Genomic DNA, 22,172 nt, shown 5'->3' with positions numbered 1-22,172 from the left:
GCAATGGCCTGCAGTGCTCCCTGGAGGGGGGATCTGTCTGAAGCCCGCTGCAGGGACTGGTTTTTCCGCTCCCTTCACCCCCTCACCATTAGTGCTTTCAAATGCATCTCTCCATCTGCTCCAGGCCCGATCTTCTACGGCTTCTAGTAGCTGCTGACCGGACGGTGCTGGAGTGGAGGGAAGTGACTAGCTGATAACTGGGAGGGCCGCCCTGGGAAGTAGCGTCTCCTCCCCTTCCCCCTGCTCTGACCCACCAGACCCCACTCCCCTGCCAGAGCTGGGGATGGAACCCAGGGGTCCTGGCTCCCAGCCCCCCTGCTCTAACCCTCTGGTTCTGGGAGGGGAGGAATGAAACCCAGGGGTTGTGGCTCCTCTGTCCCCTGCTTGGGTTTTAACCTCAGGATAATGTGGCGGGTGGTTCCCCAGGCAGCGGATCAGACCAAGCCCATGCTGCTAAGGGAGGCATTGACAGGGTCTGAATGGGCCCAGGGTGACCAGGGCTTTGCCCTCGGCTGGGTGGAAAGTGGTGGGGGGGCGCTCTCACCAGCTGCAGGCGGGGCCCTGTGCTGCATGGTGAGGGGGTGCTCTTTCCACAGTGTTATGCACCTGCTCTGCCCCAGAGGTGGCTGCATCTCGGCAGCAGAGAAGTGGGTTAATTTGGTAGCTGTTTCCCTGCTCCATTGCAAAGCTGCCTGGAGGTGAGGAATCCCTCCCCCTGCCAGAGCTTTGAAGGGGGAACAGCCTGTTGGGGGGAGGGCAGCAACTCAGCAGCATGGGGTCTAGTGGTTAGAGCCCCCACTGGGAGTGTGGTGTGGGAACAAGGGGCTTAGTATATGAGCGAACAGGCCTAGAGTTGGGGTGGGGGTGCGCCTGGCTTTCAGGCTGTGCTGACCCCTCTCCCTCCCTGCTGAACGAAACCCGCCCCCCCAGCATCGCCCCCGACCTGTGGGGGGGAGAGGATGGGAGATGTCTCTCCTGGTGCCAGCCGCCCCCAGCTCCAGGGAAGGTTCAGCTGGCACAGGAATGTGCTGGTACCCATCCAGCTGGGGGGGGGGGGGGAGAGAGGCCGGGCAAGCTGGGATCCAGGGAAACAGCAGCGCCGAAATGCCGGCCCGGGGTGGGGTGGGGCAGAGCCAGTGCCCCCCAGAGGGGCAAGGCCCCACGTCCCATCGCTGGAGCCAGCTAGTCCCCTGCCCCAGGGCTGGTCAGAGCCAGCGCCCCCCAGAGGGGCAAGGCCCCACGTCCCATCGCTGGAGCCAGCTAGTCCCCTGCCCCAGGGCTGGTCAGAGCCAGCGCCCCCCAGAGGGGCAAGGCCACATGTCCTGTCCCTTGCCCCAGGGCTGGTCAGAGCCAGCGCCCCTGCGAGGGGAAAGGCCCCTTGTCCCATCCCCTGAGCCAGCTAGTCCCCTGCCCTGGGGTGGGGCAGAGCCCCCTAGAGGGGAAAGGCCCCATGTCCTATTCCTTGCCCCCCTGAGCCAGCCAGGTGGGGTTGGGTGAAGCTGAGGGGAATTCTGGGAAGGCTTTCCATTCCCCTGCTAGTGGGGGAGATGGGCTAGCAACCCCCCAATCATGATGGGAAGGGGGATGGACAAAGATTGGGGAGAGGAGGGACATACAGCACCCCCCATTCAACCCCTAAAGCCATACCCTGCCCCCCTCCCACATACCTGAGCGCTTCCCTCTCTCCGGGAGGGCCCTGGTTGCTAGCATTCTTCTCCCACAAGCCACACCCCCACTATGCTTGCCCCAATTTACCCCCTCATAAACCACACCCCCATTCTCTTTCCCATAAGCCTCCCTCCCTCCCGCAATTTACCCTACCTTCATAAACCAAGCACCCAATCTATTTCCTCCCATCAGCTGTGCCCCCACCTTTTCCTTCCCCATTCATACCACAACTCAGCCTCCCCCCCACACCCCAAAATGAGAAGCAGGAGGCGTGGGCGGAGTGTCCTAGTCTGGTTCTTTTATCCCCATAACATCCTCAGAAACATGGGCCGAGCCCCCTCCCTAGAGAGGTCAGGAAATGGGGGTTCAGCGTCCTCAAAGAACCACACCCAGGGATCATAAGACCCACTCCCTGTGAACCCCTCAAATCCCACTCAGTGATGACCGAATAAGCCCTGGATCTATCCCCAGTGAGGAGTGAGACCCCCAAAATCTTGGGGCCCCTGGATTTGGATAGAGGGGCCCCTTAGGCTGGGGGTTCCAGGTGGTCCCCGTGTTCAGGGGGTGGTTTAGCAGGTCTCAGTCCAGGGAGCTGGGACAATTATTAACCTTCGAGCAAACAAAACCAGGGTGAGGTCCAGCCGGGCTCCATGGGGTCAGGGCTCCCCGGCTGAGCCCCCTCAATCTCTCCCAACGCCCCCATCTGTTCATTCGCTGGGGATCGGCCGCTTATTCCTTCCTTCCTTGGCACAGTGTCTGTCCCGTCCCTCCTTGGTCCATTAGCCCTTTGTTCATTCCTTCACTGACGGTGCCGTTCGCGCCGTTCCTCTGTGGTTTCAACCTTCCTTCTGTTTGGTCCCCCACGTGTCTGCTCTCTGCCCCCACCCCGTCTTTTATTTATTTAATTCGTTCCCTCCTTCCTTCCTCACTTTTTCATTTTTCCATCCATTGTCTCATCCACTCACTCCTTCCCGCATCCATTCGCTCGCTTCGTTGCTCCTCCCTTCACTCATTTGCCCGCTCGTTCATTTGTTCGCACCCTCATCTGTCCCTTCAGCCGTGCTTTTGTTCACTCGTTTTTTCCTCTACTCCTTATCCATCAGTCCTTGTTCATCCACCCACTTGTCCATTTCTTCGTTCCCCCATTCATCTCCTGCCACATTCATTCTCTCCCTCCTTCACTTGTTTATTCATTCCCTCAGCCACTAACTCATTCCCTCATTCATCCATTCACCTCTTCACACCTTCATCCATTCACTCCCTCATTCACTTCATCTCTTCACACCTTCATCCATTCACTCTCTTGTTCATTCGCTCGTTCTCTCACTCTTCACACATTCATCCATCCATTCGTTCACACGTTCATCTGTTCACCCATGTGCTCATCCATCCATCCATCCATCCCCTCCTCTGCTCCCCTCACACATAGTCCCTCTTGTCCACCCCGCTGCCCACCCCGGACCTCGCAGCCGCCATGTACCCGACCCGGGGTGGGTATCTCTCGGAGCGGGGCGGGCAGGAGCAGCAAAGCAGAGCCCCCCCGAGAACCAGCAGGGCTGCGGCGGCCCACCCCACATAGAGCGCTGCCCCCAGCTCCCGCTTCAGGGCTTCGGACACCAGCGGGTTGTAGAAGTCCCGGATGATGGTGTTGGCCGACCAGCACACGGGGATGAGGCAGAGGACGCCGGAGACCACGAAGACGGCGCCGGAGACTATCATGAGCCGCGCCTTGGCGCCCTCGTCCTCCACGCAGTTGGTGCACTTGGCGCCCACGACGCTCGCCAGCAGGGCCAGCAGGGCCAGCAGCACCGAGATGACCGTGAGGGCGCGGGCGGCCTGCAGGTCCTGGGGCAGCGCCAACATGGAGTCGTAGACCTTGCACTGCATCTGGCCGGTGCTCTGCACGATGCAGTTCATCCACAGCCCCTCCCAGATGGTCTGCGCCGTCACGATGTTGTTGCCGATGAAGGCCGTCACCTTCCACGTGGGCAGGGCGCAGGAGATGATGGAGCCCAGCCAGCCGAAGATGCATAGCCCCATGCCCAAGATTTCCAGCCCTGCAGAAGCCATTGCTGGAGGAGGAGGAAGCCAAGGGGAGCGAAGCAGGATCTTAGTGGGGACGCGAGGGCGTCTGAGCAGAGAGAGAAACCCAGGAAATAATTCTGCGTGGGGATCGGCTGGAGACACCAGGGCAAGGAAGGTCGTAGTGGAGAGAGAAGGCCAGAAGACAGTTCTTTGTGGGATCAGCTGGGGACAGGATCCCTATGCGAGGTGCGTGAATGTGAGATCCAGATAGTCCCCTCTGAAGGATATGGCTCTGGGAGACGGATCCCGATGGAACCAGCCAGGGAGACGTGTGTGAGAGACGGACCCTAAAGGAACCAGTCAGGGAGACGCGTCTGGGAGAGGGATCCTGGTGGAACTAGAGAGAGGTGTCTGAGAGGCGGATCCCGATGGAACCACCGGGGAGACGCGTCCGGGAGACGGCTCTCGATGGAACCAGCCAGGGAGATGCGTGTGAGAGACGGATCCTAAAGGAACCAGCCGGGCAGACGCATCCAGGGGATAGATTCTGATGGAAGCGTCCGGGGAGACACGTCCGGGAGAAGGATCCTGATGAGAATGGCTGGGGAGGCAGGTCCAGGTGTCTCTCTCCAAAGCACTTCCACCCCGGAGAGGCCAAGCCTCTTCTTTTTCACCAGGGCTCGCTCTCCCAGCCGTCAGCACCTCTCGCTGGACGGATCCTGTGAGCTGGGGAGGCGGGGGTGGGGGTGGGTATATGAGGCCTCCACAGGTGAGTGGGCGGGACGGGGGAGGCGTGGGAGGGCACTGGGCTCTCTATGGCGACCAGGGCGCTGGTGAATGAACAATCATGTTGTTAGCTTGTGCCTGGACACCGCCCGCCCCCAGGCTGGAGGGGGAGGAGGTGGGCTCTGGAGGGGGCGAATCACCAGCGTCTTGTTCCTCCAGGCCACGGGAAAAGAGATTATAATAAACACACGCCTGGCTGCAGCAGACTCCCCCTTCCGAAGGCTGCTGCGGGGGGGCTGGCTGCCTGTGTGGCAGGGCAGCTGGGGACCGGTGACACTCCCTGCAGCACCGCGCCCCCTAGCCCCACGCTGGGGCCCTGGGGTCAGGGGGAAGGCCGGCTAACGGGATTCCTGTGTCCCTTTAGCAACCGGTCAGGTCCCTGGGCTGATAAGGGGGGAGCTGAGCACACACGGCTCAGACCTGCGGATAAGAAATTAACCACCGAGCAAACAGACTCCAGACAGGGGGCCAGGGGGACACGGACTGGCTGGCTCAGGGGGGTGGGGAATGGGACACGGGGCCTCTCCCCTCTGGGGGGCGCTGGCTCCCATCCAGCCCCAAGGCAGGGACTGGCTGGCTCAGGGGGGCAAGGAATGGGACACAGGACCTCTCCCCTCCAGGGGGTGCTGGCTCCAATCCAGCCCCCAGGACTGGCTGGCTCAGGGGGTAACTTGAAACCGCCAAACCCAGGCATGGGGGGGAAGGGAAACCACCACCAGTGGCTGCTTTTCTAGGTCGTTGCTATGTGTGACCATGGCCCAGGCCGATCCAGCGGGGAGATAGGAGCCCGTTGCCAGGGGAACAGTTGGCTGGGAGACGGGGGTGGGGGGCACCTGGGAACAGAGCAGTCACTGAGCCCAATCTGGAGCTCTGGGCTCTCACCTGGTATCAGGTATCCCACCGCCTCCCCCAGCACACCCGCAGGTACGCAGCACTGCCACCAGGTGGCCACTATGGGGAACGGCATCCAATGGGGCCCTCAGCTATCCCAGCCCAAGGCCCGACCCACAGCGTGCTGCTGCCCCTCACTGCCGGCCCACAGCCCCCTGCTATCGGTGCCCTGGGACCCCCCAGCTCTGCCAGTGCCCCTCAATGTTGACCCACAGCCCCTGCTAGCCCAGCCCTGCCCCCCCAGCTCTGCCGGTGCCCCTCACTCCCGACCTGCAGCCCCCTGCTAGCCCATCTCTGTGGGTCGCTGGCATTGTGCATATCTCCAAAGTTATGCAGGAATCCTGAGGCCTCCCATCTGCCTGGGGGGCAGGGCGGCAGGAGCCACCCGTTAATAGGCCCAAACCTCTGAGGACAGGGGCTGGAAGTCGGGAGTGGGGGCACCGGCGGGGCGGGGGGCAGAGCTGGGCTAGCAGGGGCTATAGGTCGGGAGTGAGGGGCACCGGCAGAGCTGGGGGCCCAGGACTGTCCTGGCAGGGGGATGCGGGTCGGGAGTGAGGGGCACGGGCAGAGCTGGGGGGGCAGGGCTGGGCTAGCGGGGGGCTGCAGGTCGGGAGTGAGGGGCACCGGCAGGGTTAGGGGGCAGGGCTGGGCTAGCGGGGGGGGGGGGGGCTGCGGGTCGTGAGTGAGGGGCACCGGCAGAGCTGGGGGGGCAGGGCTGGGCTAGCAGGGGCCATAGGTCGGGAGTGAGGGGCACTGGCAGAGCTGGGTGGGGGGCAGGGCTGGGCTAGCAGGGGCTAGCTATAGGTCGGGAGTGAGGGGCACCGGCAGAGCTGGGGGCCCAGGGCTGGCCTGGCAGGGGGATGTGGGTCGGGAGTGAGGGGCACGGGCAGGGCTGGCGGGGCAGGGCTGGGCTAGCGGGGGGCTGCAGGTCGGGAGTGAGGGGCACCGGCAGGGTTAGGGAGCAGGGCTGGGCTAGTGGGGGGGGCTGCGGGTCGGGAGTGAGGGGCACCGGCAGGGTTAGGGGGCAGGGCTGGGCTAGCGGGGGGGACTGCGGGTCGGGAGTGAGGGGCACCGGCAGAGCTGGGGGGCAGGGCTGGGCTAGCGGGGGGGGGCTGTGGGTCGGGAGTGAGGGGCACCGGCAGAGCTGGGGGGCAGGGCTGGGCTAGCGGGGGGGCTGCGGGTCGGGAGTGAGGGGCACCGGCAGGGGTGGGGGGCAGGGCTGGGCTAGCGGGGGGCTGCGAGTTGGGAGTGAGGGGCACCGGCAGGGTTAGGGGGCAGGGCTTGGCTAGCGGGGGGCTGCGAGTTGGGAGTGAGGGGCACCGGCAGGGTTAGGGGGCAGGGCTTGGCTAGCGGGAGGGCTGCGGGTCGTGAGTGAGGGGCACCGGCAGAGCTGAGGGGGCAGGGCTGGGCTAGCAGGGGCTATAGGTCGGGAGTGAGGGACACCGGCAGAGCTGGGGGCCAGGGCTGGCCTGGCAGGGGGCTGCGGGTCGGGAGTGAGGGGCACGGGCAGGGCTGGGCTAGCGGGGGGCTGCAGGTCAGGAGTGAGGGGCACCTGCAGGGCTGGGGGGGTAGGGCTGGGCTAGTGGGGGGCTGCAGGTCGGGAGTGAGGGGCCCGGCAGAGCTGGGGGGGCAGGGCTGGGCTAGCGGGGGGGCTGCGGGTCGGGAGTGAGGGGCACCGGCAGGGTTGGGGGGCAGGGCTGGGCTAGCGGGGGGCTGCGGGTCGGGAGTGAGGGGCCCGGCAGGGTTGGGGGGCAGGGTTGGGCTCGCGGGGGGGCTGCGGGTCGGGAGTGAGGGGCCCGGCAGGGTTGGGGGGCAGGGCTGGGCTAGCGGGGGGCTGCGGGTCGGGAGTGAGGGGCCCGGCAGGGTTGGGGGGCAGGGCTGGGCTCGCGGGGGGCTGCGGGTCGGGAGTGAGGGGCCCGGCAGGGTTGGGGGGCAGGGCTGGGCTTGCGGGGGGCTGCGGGTCGTGAGTGAGGGGCACCGGCAGAGCTGGGGGCCAGGGCTGGCCTGGCAGGGGGCTGCGGGTCGGGAGTGAGGGGCACGGGCAGGGCTGGGGGGGCAGGGCTGGGCTAGCGGGGGGCTGCAGGTCAGGAGTGAGGGGCACCTGCAGGGCTGGGGGGGTAGGGCTGGGCTAGTGGGGGGCTGCAGGTCGGGAGTGAGGGGCCCAGCAGAGCTGGGGGGGCAGGGCTGGGCTAGCGGGGGGGCTGCGGGTCGGGAGTGAGGGGCACCGGCAGGGTTGGAGAGCAGGGCTGGGCTAGCGGGGGGCTGCGGGTCGGGAGTGAGGGGCCCGGCAGGGTTGGGGGGCAGGGCTGGGCTAGCGGGGGGCTGCGGGTCGGGAGTGAGGGGCCCGGCAGGGTTGGGGGGCAGGGCTGGGCTCGCGGGGGGGCTGCGGGTCGGGAGTGAGGGGCCCGGCCTGGTTGGGGGGCAGGGCTGGGCTAGCGGGGGGCTGCGGGTCGGGAGTGAGGGGCCCGGCAGGGTTGGGGGGCAGGTCTGGGCTAGCGGGGGGCTGCGGGTCGGGAGTGAGGGGCCCGGCAGGGTTGGGGGGCAGGTCTGGGCTAGCGGGGGGGCTGCGGGTCGGGAGTGAGGGGCCCGGCAGGGTTGGGGGGCAGGGCTGGGCTCGCGGGGGGCTGCGGGTCGGGAGTGAGGGGCCCGGCAGGGTTGGGGGGCAGGTCTGGGCTAGCGGGGGGCTGCGGGTCGGGAGTGAGGGGCCCGGCAGGGTTGGGGGGCAGGTCTGGGCTAGCGGGGGGCTGCGGGTCGGGAGTGAGGGGCCCGGCAGGGTTGGGGGGCAGGTCTGGGCTAGCGGGGGGCTGCGGGTCGGGAGTGAGGGGCCCGGCAGGGTTGGGGGGCAGGGCTGGGCTAGCGGGGGGGCTGCGGGTCGGGAGTGAGGGGCCCGGCAGGGTTGGGGGGCAGGGCTGGGCTAGCGGGGGGCTGCGGGTCGGGAGTGAGGGGCCCGGCAGGGTTGGGGGGCAGGTCTGGGCTAGCGGGGGGGCTGCGGGTCGGGAGTGAGGGGCCCGGCAGGGCTGCGTTCTGTTCCTTTGGTCTCTGGCGCCCTCTCCTGGCCATTCCCGTGCAGTGCGCAGACTGGTTGGGCCGATAGGAGGGGTGGGGGACAGGCTCTGTGTGCCTGAGGGAGTCTCCTGGGCTGTTAGCAGTGCAGGGCCCATGACACACAGCAGGGAGCAGACTCCCCCCCCCAAACACACATGTCCATCATCCACCCCCACCCCCCTCACAGCACAGATCGCTGGGACACAGAAATGCACGGGACGCCCCAATGCCGCATGACTCGAGAGCAGGGAGGGGCGGCCAGTGAGGAGGGAGCCCTGTATGCAGGGGATTCAATGATCCTACCCGCAGCCCCCTGCTAGCCCAGCCCTGGGCTCCCCCGATCCCCAGCTCTCCCGGTGCCCCACACTCCCAACTCGCAGCCCCTGCTCGCCCAGGCCTGCCCCCTCTACCCGCATTGAATAAGGGACTGTGGAAGGGTAACCGCACTGGCATCCCCTTTTTCCCCTGCCCCACCCCCCCCGCCTGGGACTCCTCTTTAACTACCCCTGGCCCACCCTGCAAGAGCCACCGATGTCATGTTTGGCCGCTCCGGCCCACGTGAACCCTTTCACCGCTTGTGTGGGGCAGACACGCTGTGACATGGAGCAAAGGAGGGGGGTTTCTGTGTGGGGAGCCAGTGGAACTACCTGCTACAAGATCATCCAAGATTCAGGGGAACAGAAGAGAAGGATCCAAACTCTCCTGTACCCTGACGTCCAAGTAATAAAGGGAGGGAGGATATTGGGCCCATTGGTGTGAACGGGGCTGGGGGGGCAGGCACATGGGTCCCCCACAACACTGGATCTTACATTCTCAACCGCCCTCCTCTCCCCTACCCCCAGCTGGGGATAAAGCCTTGGGAGGTGATAAATTGTCCTTGGGATCCGCAAAGCCAGGGACAGCAGAGCCGGCCCCCTCTCCCTTTTCCCCCCTGCAGTGGCCGGCCCCCTCTCCCTTTTTCCCCCCTGGACCCCAAAGGGGCAGTTATAGTGCCTGGCCTGGGGAGAGTCCCGGGGAGATGCAGGGGGAGGGGCATACATCTAGCAGCCAACAGCGGTTGGCGGGCTCCTGTTTTGCTTCGGATGGGCTGGGAGCCAGGACTCCTGGGTTCTGTCCCCACCTCTGGGAGGGAAGTGGGAGCTGGTGGGTTAGAGCAGGGGGGGCTGGGAGCCAGGACTCCTGGGTTCTATCCCCACCTCTGGGAGGGAAGTGGGAGCTGGTGGGTTAGAGCAGGGGGGGCTGGGAGCCAGGACTCCTGGGTTCTGTCCCCACCTCTGGGAGGGAAGTGGGAGCTGGTGGGTTAGAGCAGGGGGGGCTGGGAGCCAGGACTCCTGGGTTCTGTCCCCACCTCTGGGAGGGAAGTGGGAGCTGGTGGGTTAGAGCAGGGGGGGCTGGGAGCCAGGACTCCTGGGTTCTGTCCCCACCTCTGGGAGGGAAGTGGGAGCTGGTGGGTTAGAGCAGGGGGGGCTGGGAGCCAGGACTCCTGGGTTCTAGCCCAGCTCTGGGAGGGAAGTGGGAGCTGGTGGGTTAGAGCAGGGGGGGCTGGGAGCCAGGACTCCTGGGTTCTAGCCCAGCTCTGGGAGGGAAGTGGGAGCTGGGGGGAGAGCACAAGTGGCTGTGGCTGTCTCTCTCTCGCCCCCCCCCCTTTGCACCCCTCAATGTTTCCATCCACCCCTCTCCGTGTATCTCCGCAGGGATTAGGATTAGCTGATGCTGGGATTAGACCCAGGAGCAGGCCAGGAGTGGATAAGCCAGCCCAGGTTGCTAGCCCGCCAGCAGCGCCATGAGGCAGGACCCACACCCTGGCGGCAGAACAGCGCCCCCCACAGCTGCAACAACACCCAAACCCTTCCTGCAGTCTAGCCTGGACCTCGGTGAGCCCTTCCGTCTCTCCTTTTCTTCCCATCCCAGAGTCAGCCAAGGCCCCTGGCAGGAGAACAAAGGGGCTTGGAGATGTTCCCGTCACGCTTCCAGCCCCGATTCCTCCTCTGACTTGTCCCCCCGCCACCCTCAAGCAAACGGCCCAGCGCGGCTTTGTCCCCCAAGGGCCAGTCATGGAGCCAGGAGATGGGGAAATTTACTGCACCAAGCCAAGAACCACCCAAAGTCAATATCACAAGGCTGGGCTCAGAGCTGCGGAGGGGCCGAAATCAGCCGGGAGATCTTAACCCGTTGGGGGGCTGTGGGTCGGGCGTGAGGGGCACTGGCAGAGCTGGGGGGGCAGGGCTGGGCTACCAGGGGCTGCGGTTCGGGAGTGAGGGGAACCAGCAGAGCTTGGGGGGAGCCCAGCCCTTGGCAGGACAGCCAGACAGGCAGGACGAGGGGCGGCCAGGACTCTGTTGCCAGACAGGGCGCGGTGGTGGAGCCGCCAGCCAAGGGACATTTCCTCTCCCTTCAGCATACTGGGCCCCCCTGCGAAGGTTCCTGAATCCCGGATGGGCCCGATCCGGGAATCCGAGGGCCCAATCCGTCCTTCCAGACAGAAGGGATGTGGGAATGGGATAGATCAGGACTCCTGGGTTCTCAGGGCGGGGAATGGGGTCTGGTGGGCTAGTCCAGGAGGGCTGGGAGCCAGGACTCCTGGGTTCTCTCCAGCGGCCACTCCCCGTATCCTCACAGTGTAAAATACTACAGGGCAGTGTTTAAAAGGAAGGCCTGTGAGTTATGGGGCAGGGGGTCACTTGGGGTCACCCCCCTTTGGGCTCCCCCCTCACAGATAGCCGGAGAGGCTGATGGGAAAGGCAAATAGTGGCTGGGTGGGGAGAATTTGGCAGGGGGCTGTGATGTCTGGGGCAGGGGTTCAGTTGGGGAATAGGAAGAAGGGGGTCAGGGGGCAGACAGGAGGAATGTGTCAGGAGAAGGAAGGAAAAAGAGAGCAGTGTGATAAGAGGGTGGGGGCAGACCTGGGAGTCAGGACTCCTGGGTTCTCTCCCCAGCTCTGGGAGGGGACTGTGGTCTAGTGGATTAGAGCAGTGGGGGCTGGGAGCCAGGACTCCTGGGTCCCTCAGTCTCAGTCTCTTCCCCTCATCCCCAGCTCCCGGGGTCAGGGAAGTGCTCCAGAGTCAGTTTCCAGCCTTTGTATGCTGGGGACAAAAGGGGGAGACGTGTCCCCTGATGGCAGGACAGCGCCCCTGGGCTCTGCCGTGCCGGGTGGGGAGAGTGGGGGACAGCTGGGCCTGGGGGAGTGGGGCATTCGTCCCCTTGCCCAGGGAGGAAGCCACTGCTTTCTCAGTCCCGCCTTCCCCCGCCCCATGTGACATTCCCTGACAGTGCCAGCATTTGTCCTCCCTCCATCTGACCCACCCCCAATCCCCCACCCCACAGAGGTAGGGAATGGATCATGCACCCGAAATGTGCCGGGGCAGGGTGAGAGCCCCAAAGATCTACACAGCAGGCACCGTGCCGCCAGGGGTCCCTACCCCATATCCCAGCCTGGTGCTAGGGGGTGCCGTGCCCCCAGGAGTCCCGGCCCCATATCTCAGTCTGGTGCTAGGGGGCGCCATACTATACATAGTCCCTTCAGCAGGGGGCAGTGCAGCTCACATACACACCAATTCTCTCCCTGCCCCTTCCATTTCCCGTCTCTGACTTCCATCCTAACAGAGGTCCCCCCATAGGGCAGGATCTGGGGGTCAGTCCTCCCCCCCCGACACACGATCCCCCATGCCTCCAGACTCCTCAGACACAGCTGGGTCGGACTCATTGCTGAGCTGGCTGGAGGGCTGTTTGCCGACCGCAGGGATCGGTGTTTTACCAGCCGGGCCAGGGGCCCAGCGTTTATCTTGGACAGTGACAACAGACAGAGCAAATTACCCTGCGGCTTTATGGCTTACTCAGCGGGGCGCGTGCCGGCATTAGCTTCCAGCACGGCAGCCAGCTGCCAGGGCACTGCTGGGAGGAAGCACACAGCATGGGAGGCCCTTAAAAATTCTGTATAGCAAGAGGCTGAGGCTAGCCCAGCCCTGAGCTCCTCTGCCAGCTTTGCCGGTGCCCCTCACTCCCGACTCACAGCCCCCTGCTAGCCCAGCCCTGACCCCCCCCCAGCCCTGCCGGTGCCCCTCACTCCTGACCCACAGCCCCCTACTAGTACAGCCCTGGGCTCCCCACAGCTCTGCCGGTGCCCCTCACTCCCGATCCGCAGCCCCCTGATAGCCCACCCTTGCGTCCCCCCCCAGCTCTGCTGGTACCCCTTGCTCCCGACCCACAGCCCCACTCCCACACTGCAGAGTCAGAAGTGAGACACAATTACATAATCATACACCTGGTTTTGACAAGCTGCAGTGAACAAGGTTTGTGTGTCTATGCGGGGGTGTCCCTGCCACCTCCTGCTTGAGGGGTTGACCCCTGCTCCGTGGGCGCACATAGCTGTGTTGTGTGACTGTTTGCAACTGTGTGCCTGCCTGTGGGATATGAGTGTGTGGGTTAGTGTATCGGTGTATGGTGTGTGCACAATGTGGGGTGTATGCAGCAGTGTGTGTTGGGGTGTGTGTATCAGTGTGTGTCTGTGTTTGTGTGGGTGGATCAGTGTGTGTCTCCGGCTGTGTTTGCATGTATCAGTGTATGTGTGGGGGTATCAATGTGTGTGTCTGGATGGGTGTCTATCAATGTGTGTATCAGTGTGTGTGTGGAACAGGGTGTGGGGGGGAGCAGTATGTGTGCCTATGGGGGTGTATATGTGTGTGTGGATCAGGGTGTGTTTCAAGGTGTGTCTGTATCACTGTAACAGTGTGAACATCTGTATATGTGTGGATATCAGTGTGTGTTTCATTGCGAGCGTATCACTGTGTGTGTGTGTATCACTGCGAGCAACAGAGTGTGTCTACTGGTGTGCGGGTGTATCACACACATTCCCTTGCCCCCTCCTTGCCGGGGCTCCCCCCTCCTGGCAAGTGGGTCATTGGGGGCGGGGCCAGGGGTAGAACCGTTCCCTGGGGGGGCGGGGCCACGGGTATATAGGGGGCTCACGGCTTGAGGGGGAGCTCACATCGCCATGGGGCTGGGGACCCTGTACGCTGGGCTGCTTTTGCTGCTGTGCCTGGCCAGGGGCAGCCTGCAGGGGGGTGAGCAGGGCAGGGGGGCTGGGACTGGGGTTTGCGGGGCTGGGCTGGGACAGGATAGTGGTGGGGGCCAGGGCTGCCTCATATGATTGCACTGCCCCTGTGGGGTGCTGCAGGTGCTGGGGGGCAGAGGGGACACTTGGGGACAGCTCTGCTGTTTGTGGGGGTGTGTGTGGGGGGGGGACCTAACCCCTGGCAGAGGGGAGAGAAACTGAGAAGGGGATTCAATTAAGGGGTAGATTAGGCTGATTCCCCTCCCAGAGCCGGGATAGAACCCAGGAGTCCTGGCTTCCAGCCCCCCCTGCTCTAACCCACTAGACCCCACTCCCTCCCGGAGCTGAGGAGAGAACCCAGGAGTCCTGGATTGGTTCACAAAATCCCAGTTCAAGTGCCACCAGCCACTCTTGTCCACGCCCACCCATGGGGCTGGGAGCCAGGACTCCTGGGTTCTACCCGCTGCTTTGGAGTTGCCCCCAACCCCCCCTTTCATGGATCCCTGCCCCAAAGCACCCCCATCCTCAGTGCCCCCTCTGCCAGGGACACCAACTCTCCAGCCCATTCTTGCAGGGACCCTCAGCCCACAGTCCTCTCATATCTCCCAGGAACCCCAGTCCCTTGGTGTCCCCTGATCACCCTGCCCCCCAGCGCTTCTCTGGAGATACCCCATCTCTGACAGCTCCCCTACGTCCCCCCCCTGTACTCCCTCCCAGGAGTGAAACCGCAGGCAAACGGAGCCCTAAGGCGTCTCTACCTCCCATCGCTGATCCGGGGTAAGTGGCACCCCAGCCGGGAACAGGGGGAGCTGTTCCTGAGTGGGCAGACTGGGCTTGGAGAGACAGGGAGAGGGAAGGGGTGTGTGCGAGGCTGGACGAAGGATGCAGAGGGGGGCTGGAGGAAAGGAGGCAGGGCTGCCCAGGGAGGGGTCCCTGGCTGGATGACTGGCTGAGCTGGACCCAGCATTCTCAGGGGAGGGGGGATGGTCTCGCAGCAGGAGAGCAGGTTGGGGGGATTCAGGGGGCTGGCTCACTCCATGTGCTATATGGGTTGCAGGTGTAGGGGGATTTCACCCTGGAGCTGGGCTGGGACCAGCTGGAGCCAAGGCAGGTTGGTGACAACCAGCCCCTACCCCCGACTCCACTTCCCTCCCAGAGCTGGGATAGAACCCAGGAGTCCTGGCTCCCAGCCAACCTCTGCTCTGACCCACTAGTCCCCACTCCCCTCCCAGAGCTGTGGATAAACCCCAGGAGTCCTGGCTCCCAGCCCTGCCTGCTTTAACCTACCACTCCCCTCCCCAAGCAATGGATAGATCCCAGGAGTCCTGGCTCCCAGCCCCGCCTGCTTTAACCCACCAACCCCCAATGCCCTCCCTGACTCATGGATAGAACCCAGGAGTCCTGGCTCCCAGCCCCGCCTGCTTTAACCCACCAACCCCCAATGCCCTCCCTGAGTCGTGGATAGAACCCAGGAGTCCTGGCTCCCAGCCCCGCCTGCTTTAACCCACCAACCCCCAATGCCCTCCCTGAGTCGTGGATAGAACCCAGGAGTCCTGGCTCCCAGCCCCGCCTGCTCTGACCCACTAGATCCAACTTCCCTGTAGCGAACTGTGATGGTGCATTTGCTGCATTCTTCAATCCTAGTGTCTGCTCCTTCTTTCCAGGACCACACACCGGCTATGGACCCCAAGGACTGCAGCCGGGACCAGGTGAGCCCTGGGAGTGCGGCTGGGGCGGGGAATGAGAGGCTAGGGGTGGAAGTTGCTGGGTGGTTTGGGTGCTGCCCATGGTGCTCGTGACGTCTGGTCTCAGCTCCTTCCCAAACTGTGCTGGCTGGGAGCAGGGACAGTTGGGTGGTGGGATTCCAGAAGACGTGTCCTCCAGCCATGAGACTCCACACCCCAGATCTGTGCCGCCCAGGGCAGAGACCTGGCCAGCTCTGTCTGAGAAGGACTGTTTCCCCGGCAGAGATGGAGCCCATCTCGTCCGCTGCGCCTCCCAGCTAATCCCTTTCCTCTCTGTTCCCGGCAGGAGCTCCGAACGGCTTTGGAGTGGCAACAGGTGTACGGGTGAAGCCAGGAAAAGCAGGTGAGTGGGGATCAGCTGCCCCAGAGGGCAAAGGCTCCTTTCTCTGCCCACCTTGGCAGGGTGAATCCCTGACTCGCCAGCCACAGAAATACTGGAGTCCTCTCTGGGGAGTGTGGCGCTAAAGGAGAATCCCTGTTAGCTCGGAGCACTATAGGGCACCTGCCACACACACAGAGTCCCGATCCCCTCCAGTAGTGGGCAGCGCTGTGCACTCTCCCACAAACACATCTGGCTCTAACCCCTCTCTCCTTCTTTCTGCACAGGCTATGGGGTCCCCGCTGGTTATGGTGCAGGTAGGAGCGCCCCCATCTCCCCATGCAGTCCTCACTGCCCCTGAGTCCCAAACCTGAGTGACAAAGGGTGGGGGGTCTGGCATGGGGGAGACCTCACGACTCTCTCCCACCAGCTGATCAGAATCCAAAGCATGGCGATTTGGCGCAGGCTGGACGCAGGGGTCACGGCTTTCCCCGCAGAGCTGGGGGAGACTGCTCCCTTGTGCGATCTCACGACTAGAGACATCCCAGGGCACTGCAGATGGGGGGAATCTTGTCCGCCCCCAGCCTGCCCCCATCTGGCTGTTGGCGAGGGGACGTCCATAGTGAGCCTCGAGTATGGAAGGGGAAACTGAGGCACGGGGCTGGGGCTTGGCAAGGGATAGAACCAGGAGTCCTGACATCCAGGACTGCTGAGCCCTGCGCAGACACAAACAGCTGCGCAGGGCACCACACAGCACTGACAGGGCTGAGTCAAGCCTCTGCCTCCCACATACCCCCACCTGCCCTGCCCCACACACCTCCTGCCCACTCCGGGCTGGGGGCTGCCTCCAGGGCACGGTGTGCAGCGCCATCTTCCTGAGTGGCTCGGACACCCCCACGCCCGCGCACAGACCCACCAGGACGTACTCTGCTCACAGCGCCCGCCACTCGGGAGTTTAAAGTACAACCACGCCTTGTTCAAAATAGCGCATGGTGCACTCCCCTCGGGCCGAGCCAGCTGGGGACTATAACTCCCAGGATGCTCTGTGGGACAGGGTCACGTGCTGCTGCTGCGGGATGGAGAGCGCGGGGCTGGATTCGGAGCCCGAGGGCTGGTCGGGAGAGCGCGGCGCGGGTACAACATCCGTGTCCGCAGCCCAGCTGCCAGCCACAAAAATGGGCAGTGGGTATCCATGGTGCTACCCCTCTGCTAAACCCACTAGAACCTACTCCTGTCCCGGAGCATGGGAGAGAACCCAGGAGTCCGGGCTCCCAGCCCCCCTGCTCCAACCCACCAGCCCCCACTCCCCTCCCAGAGCCAAGCATGGAACCCAGGAGCCCTGGCTCCCAGCCTCTCCTGCTCTAACCATTTGACCCCACTCCTCTCCCAGCATCCTCATAGATTCCCATTATCCTTTTTCCAGGATTAGGTGGTTATCCCCAGGGTGCAAAACAAAAGCCAGGTGAGTATAAACAGAGTGGTTGTGGGTCAGGATTGAGGGACACCAGCAGAGCTGTGGGGGCAGGGCTGGGATAGCAGGCAGTTGTGGGTCAGGATTGAGAGCATCCCCCTGTGCCCTGTGTGTCTATTTCAGGGTACTTCCATGCTGCGCTGCCCCTGGGAGGTGAGTCAGACCCCACTGCCCCTTATATTCCCATACCCACTCTACCCCTCCAACTGCCCCTTCTCAGGAAGGTCAGTGCCTGGCCCTCCACTACACCCCCCGCACCCTGACCCCTCTGCTTTTCCTCCCCAACAGGCCTTGGGGTGGGTGGCAAAGCCCCCAAAGCAGGGAATCCCTCCCATGCACCCCCCATCTGTGTCCCCTGCGATGTCTCCATCCCTCTTTATGTGCGCCCCATGCTGTGTCCTCTTCCCCATCCCCCACCACCTTTCTTCACCTTCTCGCTGGAGATCCCACAGCTCATACCAATGACACCTTGAGGAGAGCCCAGCTGGCCATGTCCCTTCCAGCTCCCTGGGGGGAGAAGGGCTCATTGGGCTGCGGGGGGGGGGGCCCTGAAGGGTTGAAAGCCCTCCCTGCACAAGTGCCAACCCCCTGCTAACCATCCCCCACCATTACTCTATCCCTGATTCCCCCCTTCCCCCCCCGATGATCCCACCCCCCAGGGCCAGAGCCCACACTGTGGAAGCCAGATTCTTCAGGGTCTGGGTTGGTCTCATTCTGGGTTCTCCTCCCCGCAGGTTTTGGGGCAGGACCCAGAGCCGGCAGCTACCCCACAGCTCAACAAGGTAAGGGGCATAAGCTAAGCACAGCGTCCCCTGCAGGGAGAGGCCGGGGCTGGAATAGGGCAGAGCTCCCCCACAGCCAGCGTCCTGCCCCACTCCCCACAGCACTCCCTGCTGGCAGAGGCCCGGGCTGGTGCAATGCACCCCAATTTTTGGGCTGATCTGGATTCTCTTTGCTCCGTAGGATATGCCGGAGTAGGTGGTGGGTACATAGTCAATGGAGCACAGCCTGGATACGGGAATGGTAAGGGGACCCCAAATTATACTTAATTCCCCCACACACCTAGGCTGAGCGGGTCTGATCTCCCATCTCTCTTCTAGGCTATGGTGGAGGAGGGAACAGTCACCCTGGGGCCGGACTCCAGTCAGGATACGGCAACGGTGTGTGCAATGACAAGAGGGATGGGAGTGAGGGGCACCGGCAGAGCTGGGGGGTAGGGCTGGGCTGGCAGGGGGCTGCGGGTCGGGAGTGAGGGGCACCGGCAGAGCTGGGAGGGGAGCCCAGGGCTGGGCTGGCAGGGGCTGCGGGTCAGGAGTGAGGGGCACTGGCAGAGCTGGTGGGTGGGGGACCACAGGGCTGGGCTAGCAGGGGCTGTGGGTTGGGAGTGAGGGGCACTGGCCAAGCTAACTGCCTTATTTTATCCCATCCCCAGGTGCCCAGGCCGCATACCTAGGGCGTTTCGCTGGCCCTGACAGAGATCTCTCAGCTGCTAAATTTGGTGAGCCCTTCTGACCGCAGGGCTCTGGGGGATAGGAAATGGGACGCGGGGCCTTTTGCTCCAATCCAGCCCCAGTGTGGGGAACTGGCTGGCTCAAGGGGGACACAAAGGGGAATTATCCCCCATCCTGACACCCTGTCTATGTTGCAGGCCTGGGCCAGCTCCCATACAATGGGCAGCCCCAACAGGCCATGCCCACTGGTCTGAGGGGAGATTATGGCGGTGGGAAATACGGTAGGTGTGGGTAGGGGCTCTGGGCTCATATGGGTGGTGGAATTTATCCAGAGGGTTGTTACAGAGGGGACTGTACGGGGCAGTCACCCCCCAAGGCGTTTATTTGGGGCACAGCGGTCTGTGCTAGGCCGCCCAATATCTTAGCCCCCCTGCACCGAGATGTGGGGCAGGGGGCTGGGATGCCCCCCGCTAACCTTGCTTTGCCTAAAATAACCTTGCCCCCTGCCCCGACAGGAGACCCCAGGCATTTCCCCTATGGTCTGCAGCGCCCCGGGCTGGGTGCAGACAGGAAGCCGTGTGAGTGCTGCAGCCCCATTGTGATATCTACTCCCGTCCCTGCCCGCAGTGGATGAGGGCCACCCGGCCGCCAGGGTCCCAGCGTCCCAGGAAAAGCTCCCTGGGGTCCCAGCACACTCCCCTTCCCAGCCCTTGGTGGGATCTCCCGCTCCCCTGCTGATCTCCCACCACCACCGTGTTTCCTCCTCCAGGTGGCGCAGGGCAGCTGATGTATGGGGCACAACCGGCTGGGCTCAGTGCCCTGGATGGTAAGAAATGGAGAGGGGCTGCCCAGAGAGGTCCCCGCTCTCCTCCCACGTCTGGACACACGGGTGCCCATTCCCAGGGGCTCAAAGCCCCTTCTCTTTGCTAATTTCCTCCTCCCACCGCTGCAGGCAACGGGAACGGACGGGGCTATGCGAACGGAGGGGACCTGCAGGCTAACGGACTGGCTGCTGGTAAGAGTCCCCCACACATAGCATCTGCTCCTGGGACTGGAGTAGCGGGAGCTCCCCCCACAGCCAGCGCTCCTGCCCCACTCCCCTCAGTGCCCCATGCTAACTCTTGTCTCTGTTGCAGGGGGATACGGGCCACTCACAGTAGGGCAAGCTCCCGGGGGCTATGGACTAACCCCAGCAGCATACGGTAGGAGTGTGTGGGGGCGAGATTTCACATTGTAACCTATTGTCTAGTGATGCAACCGAAACTGCTCTTGCGTGTGTGTCCTATGCCCTCTAGTGCTGTCCTCAGAGAGTGATTCTCCTTTGGGTAGCAGAGACCGGGACGGCCTGTGACTGGTTCTCATCTGCTCTCATCCCCTTTTAGGAGGCAAGGAGGCCAAGTATGGCCTGAACAGCTTTCTGGGGAATGGATACAGAGGTAAGAATTGGGGAAGGCATGTGTATCAGTGGGGTGTGAATCTCGGAGATGGGGGAGAGGTGTGAATCTTGGAGGGGGTTTTCTGGGGGGAGGGCATAGGCTAGAGGAGCCAAATCTCTGCAGTTTGGCTAAGGAAGTGGCTGCAAAAGTCACAGCAGTGTGAACTTCAGGGGGGTTATTTTGGGGAAGGGGGTCATGCAGCAAGTAAGATATATGATGATATGTCCCAGGCAGAATCCATGCCCTGTTTTCTAATGGAGGTGGGAGGCAGGGGCTATGGGAGGGAATGGCCGTCTACCACTGTGTGTGGCTGTCCCTTATAGATGCACCAGCCTCCACTCACCCTTGGAGATGTGCTGCTCTCTTGAAGCTCTGACCCCATGCCTCTCTTTATTCCAGGTCGCTGCCTTCCCGGGAAGTGCTGAATGCCAGACCTTCACCTGAGGAACTCCAGGCCACAGGATGGCATGAGCCTGCCGCTTCTGGTGCTAAAAAAAACAAAGAATTTCTCCTGATCTAAATTATCATCTTTCTCTTTTTTTCCCCCACTTTATTTTTAATGGCTAGAGATCTGTCTTTTTAAAGGAAAAACAAATGATGACTGTCAATTTAACTTGGTTTTTCAAAAGTGAGGCTGTGACGTATCTGGTCACCCTAGTCAGGGGTCACCAGAAAGCAAGTGTGAAAAATCAGGACAGGGATGGGGGTAATTGGCACCTGTATAAGAAAAAGCCCCAATTATCGGGACTGTCCCTATAAAAACGAGACATCTGGTCACCCTACCCCTGACTTCCCTGCCTCTTTGGTCTTGGCCAGTGAGGTGAGAGGGATTTTAAGGGTAGGTCAGTACAGGAATATGGGATGCACAGAGGGGGGTGACTGAATTGTTAACTCCCCTTCACTGGATAGGCAGCGAATTCTCATTTGTATCCGGAGAGTGGGGTGTGGGAGTGTTTGTAATAAAGGTCCCCCACAAAGCTGAAGTCTCCAGATCTTTGTATGCTGTATCCTGGGGGCAGTTCACACCTCTCCCAGCAATCGGCTCTGGCTCTCGGAAGACTCAGGCAGACGTTGGTTCTCCTCCAGTCGCATTTTGAAGCTTTTCTTTGACATCATAGCGGCTGGAGTCTTCATTTAAAAGAAAAAAAAATTAAAGCTGAGTCTCTGGGGAACAACGGGGGGCCTGTCCAGGCAACCATGTCCAGGCAACCATGGCTAGTCCTACCTACCCCAGACAAGGGGTATTTTCTCTGGGGTATTTAACACATGGGAGGGATCCTCCACCCCGAACGAAATGTGGGGCCTTGGTTTTCAGCCCCCCCACATGCAAACCACCCATGCGGCTTGTCTCCCCACTCCCCAGGCTGCTGGCTTGCCCAGTGGTGGGGCGGGGGGAGGGGACTGGATATGGGACACCCTGGGGTCATGCACTGGGGAGCTTCTGGATCTCCCCCCACCACCCAAGGGTGGGGGCGAGGGTCGTTATTGGGGCTGCCCCCGTACATGGGGGGGGCTGTTTGAGGCGGGGGAGGGGAACTGCTATCCCTGGAGGTGGGGGGGGCTGTCCCTGTGGAGGGCTGGGGGTTTCCAGGGGGGCGTTGTCCCCTGTGGGTGGTGGCTGGGGCTTGGGAGGTTGTGGGGTGGGGGTTGGGTGGCGAGGGGGGCTGCGCCTGAGGGGGGCTGGGGGTTTCTGGGGGGCATTGTCCCCTGTGGGGGGTGGCTGGGGAGGCTGTGGGGTGGGGGTTGGGCGGCAGAGGGGGATGCCATGGTGGGGGGGCTGCCCCTAAGGGGGCCTGGCGGTTTCCGGGGGAGCGTTGTCCCCTGTGGGTGGAGGCTGTGGGGTGGGGTTTGGGCGGCAGAGGGGGCTGCCATGGGGCGGGGGGGCTGCCCCTGAGGGGGGCTGGGGGTTTCCGGGGGGGGTGCTGTCCCCTGTGGGGTGGGGCTGGGGAGGCTGTGGGGTGGGGGCTGGGCGGCAGAGGGGGCTGCCATGGGGCGGGGGGGGGCCGCCCCGAGGGAGCCGGGGGGCGAGGCGAGGGGGGGGGGGGGGTTGGCCAGACTTTGGTTGCCCCAGTGCATGGTGGGCGGGAGCGTCACCTGGCGGCGCGAGAGTGGGCGGGGCGAACGAGCGGGGGAGGCGGGGCCATGCCGGCCTCTCGCCTCTGATTGGCTGAGGAGGTGTTGGCGGGAGGCGGTTGGCGGCTCGCGCCGGGCCGGGGGCGATTTTGGCGCCAGGCGGAGCGGCGGTTGGGCTGGCTCGGGGCGCGCGCGCGGGAAGGGGCTGCCGG

The 22,172-nt window shown here is 63.4% G+C and overlaps 2 protein-coding genes across 8 annotated transcripts; one reads left to right on the top strand and one right to left on the bottom strand.

The window, feature by feature from the left end:
• Positions 1-1,946: 1,946 nt before the first annotated feature.
• On the bottom strand, positions 1,947-20,314 carry LOC125638952 (claudin-9-like). The gene is made up of 2 exons (XM_048855272.2): positions 20,231-20,314; positions 1,947-4,523 (listed from the first exon to the last, which is right to left on the bottom strand). Exon 2 carries the CDS (start codon positions 3,736-3,738, stop codon positions 3,088-3,090), a length of 651 nt encoding a protein of 216 aa, XP_048711229.1. The 5' UTR covers positions 3,739-4,523; positions 20,231-20,314; the 3' UTR covers positions 1,947-3,087.
• Positions 5,305-20,864, top strand: GREP1 (glycine rich extracellular protein 1). Of its 7 annotated transcripts, XM_048855696.2 has the most exons (19): positions 5,306-5,403; positions 10,110-10,289; positions 14,183-14,242; positions 14,523-14,576; positions 15,130-15,174; positions 15,497-15,553; positions 15,817-15,846; positions 16,953-16,991; positions 17,124-17,153; positions 17,735-17,782; positions 17,964-18,023; positions 18,101-18,160; positions 18,433-18,498; positions 18,649-18,732; positions 19,221-19,277; positions 19,404-19,466; positions 19,588-19,653; positions 19,834-19,887; positions 20,287-20,864. In XM_048855696.2, the coding sequence occupies exons 2-19, from the start codon at positions 10,199-10,201 to the stop codon at positions 20,310-20,312; spliced, it is 990 nt and encodes a 329-aa protein (XP_048711653.2). In that variant the 5' UTR covers positions 5,306-5,403; positions 10,110-10,198; the 3' UTR covers positions 20,313-20,864. The 7 variants fall into 7 exon arrangements, with proteins under 7 accessions (XP_048711655.2, XP_048711658.2, XP_074985262.1 ...); XM_048855698.2 differs by lacking the exon at positions 16,953-16,991 and having other exon boundaries at positions 5,305-5,403; XM_048855701.2 differs by lacking the exon at positions 18,649-18,732 and having other exon boundaries at positions 5,305-5,403.
• The last annotated feature ends 1,308 nt before the right edge of the window (positions 20,865-22,172 follow it).

Source organism: Caretta caretta, chromosome 6 (genome assembly GCF_965140235.1).
Source record: "Caretta caretta isolate rCarCar2 chromosome 6, rCarCar1.hap1, whole genome shotgun sequence".
NCBI lineage: Eukaryota > Metazoa > Chordata > Testudines > Cheloniidae > Caretta > Caretta caretta.
The sequence above is the reverse complement of the archived record's forward strand: the minus strand, read 5'-3'. Positions and strand labels throughout refer to the sequence as shown.

Excerpts from the sequence above, each read along its gene's own strand:
- LOC125638952 (XM_048855272.2), bottom strand. The coding sequence starts at position 3,738 with ATGGCTTCTGCAGGGCTGGAAATCTTGGGCATGGGGCTATGCATCTTC.
- GREP1 (XM_048855696.2), top strand. The coding sequence starts at position 10,199 with ATGAGGCAGGACCCACACCCTGGCGGCAGAACAGCGCCCCCCACAGCT. Across the intron at positions 18,499-18,648 it reads TCTCTCAGCTGCTAAATTTG|GCCTGGGCCAGCTCCCATAC; the intron begins GTGAGCCCTTCT and ends TCTATGTTGCAG. Across the intron at positions 19,888-20,286 it reads TCTGGGGAATGGATACAGAG|GTCGCTGCCTTCCCGGGAAG; the intron begins GTAAGAATTGGG and ends TCTTTATTCCAG.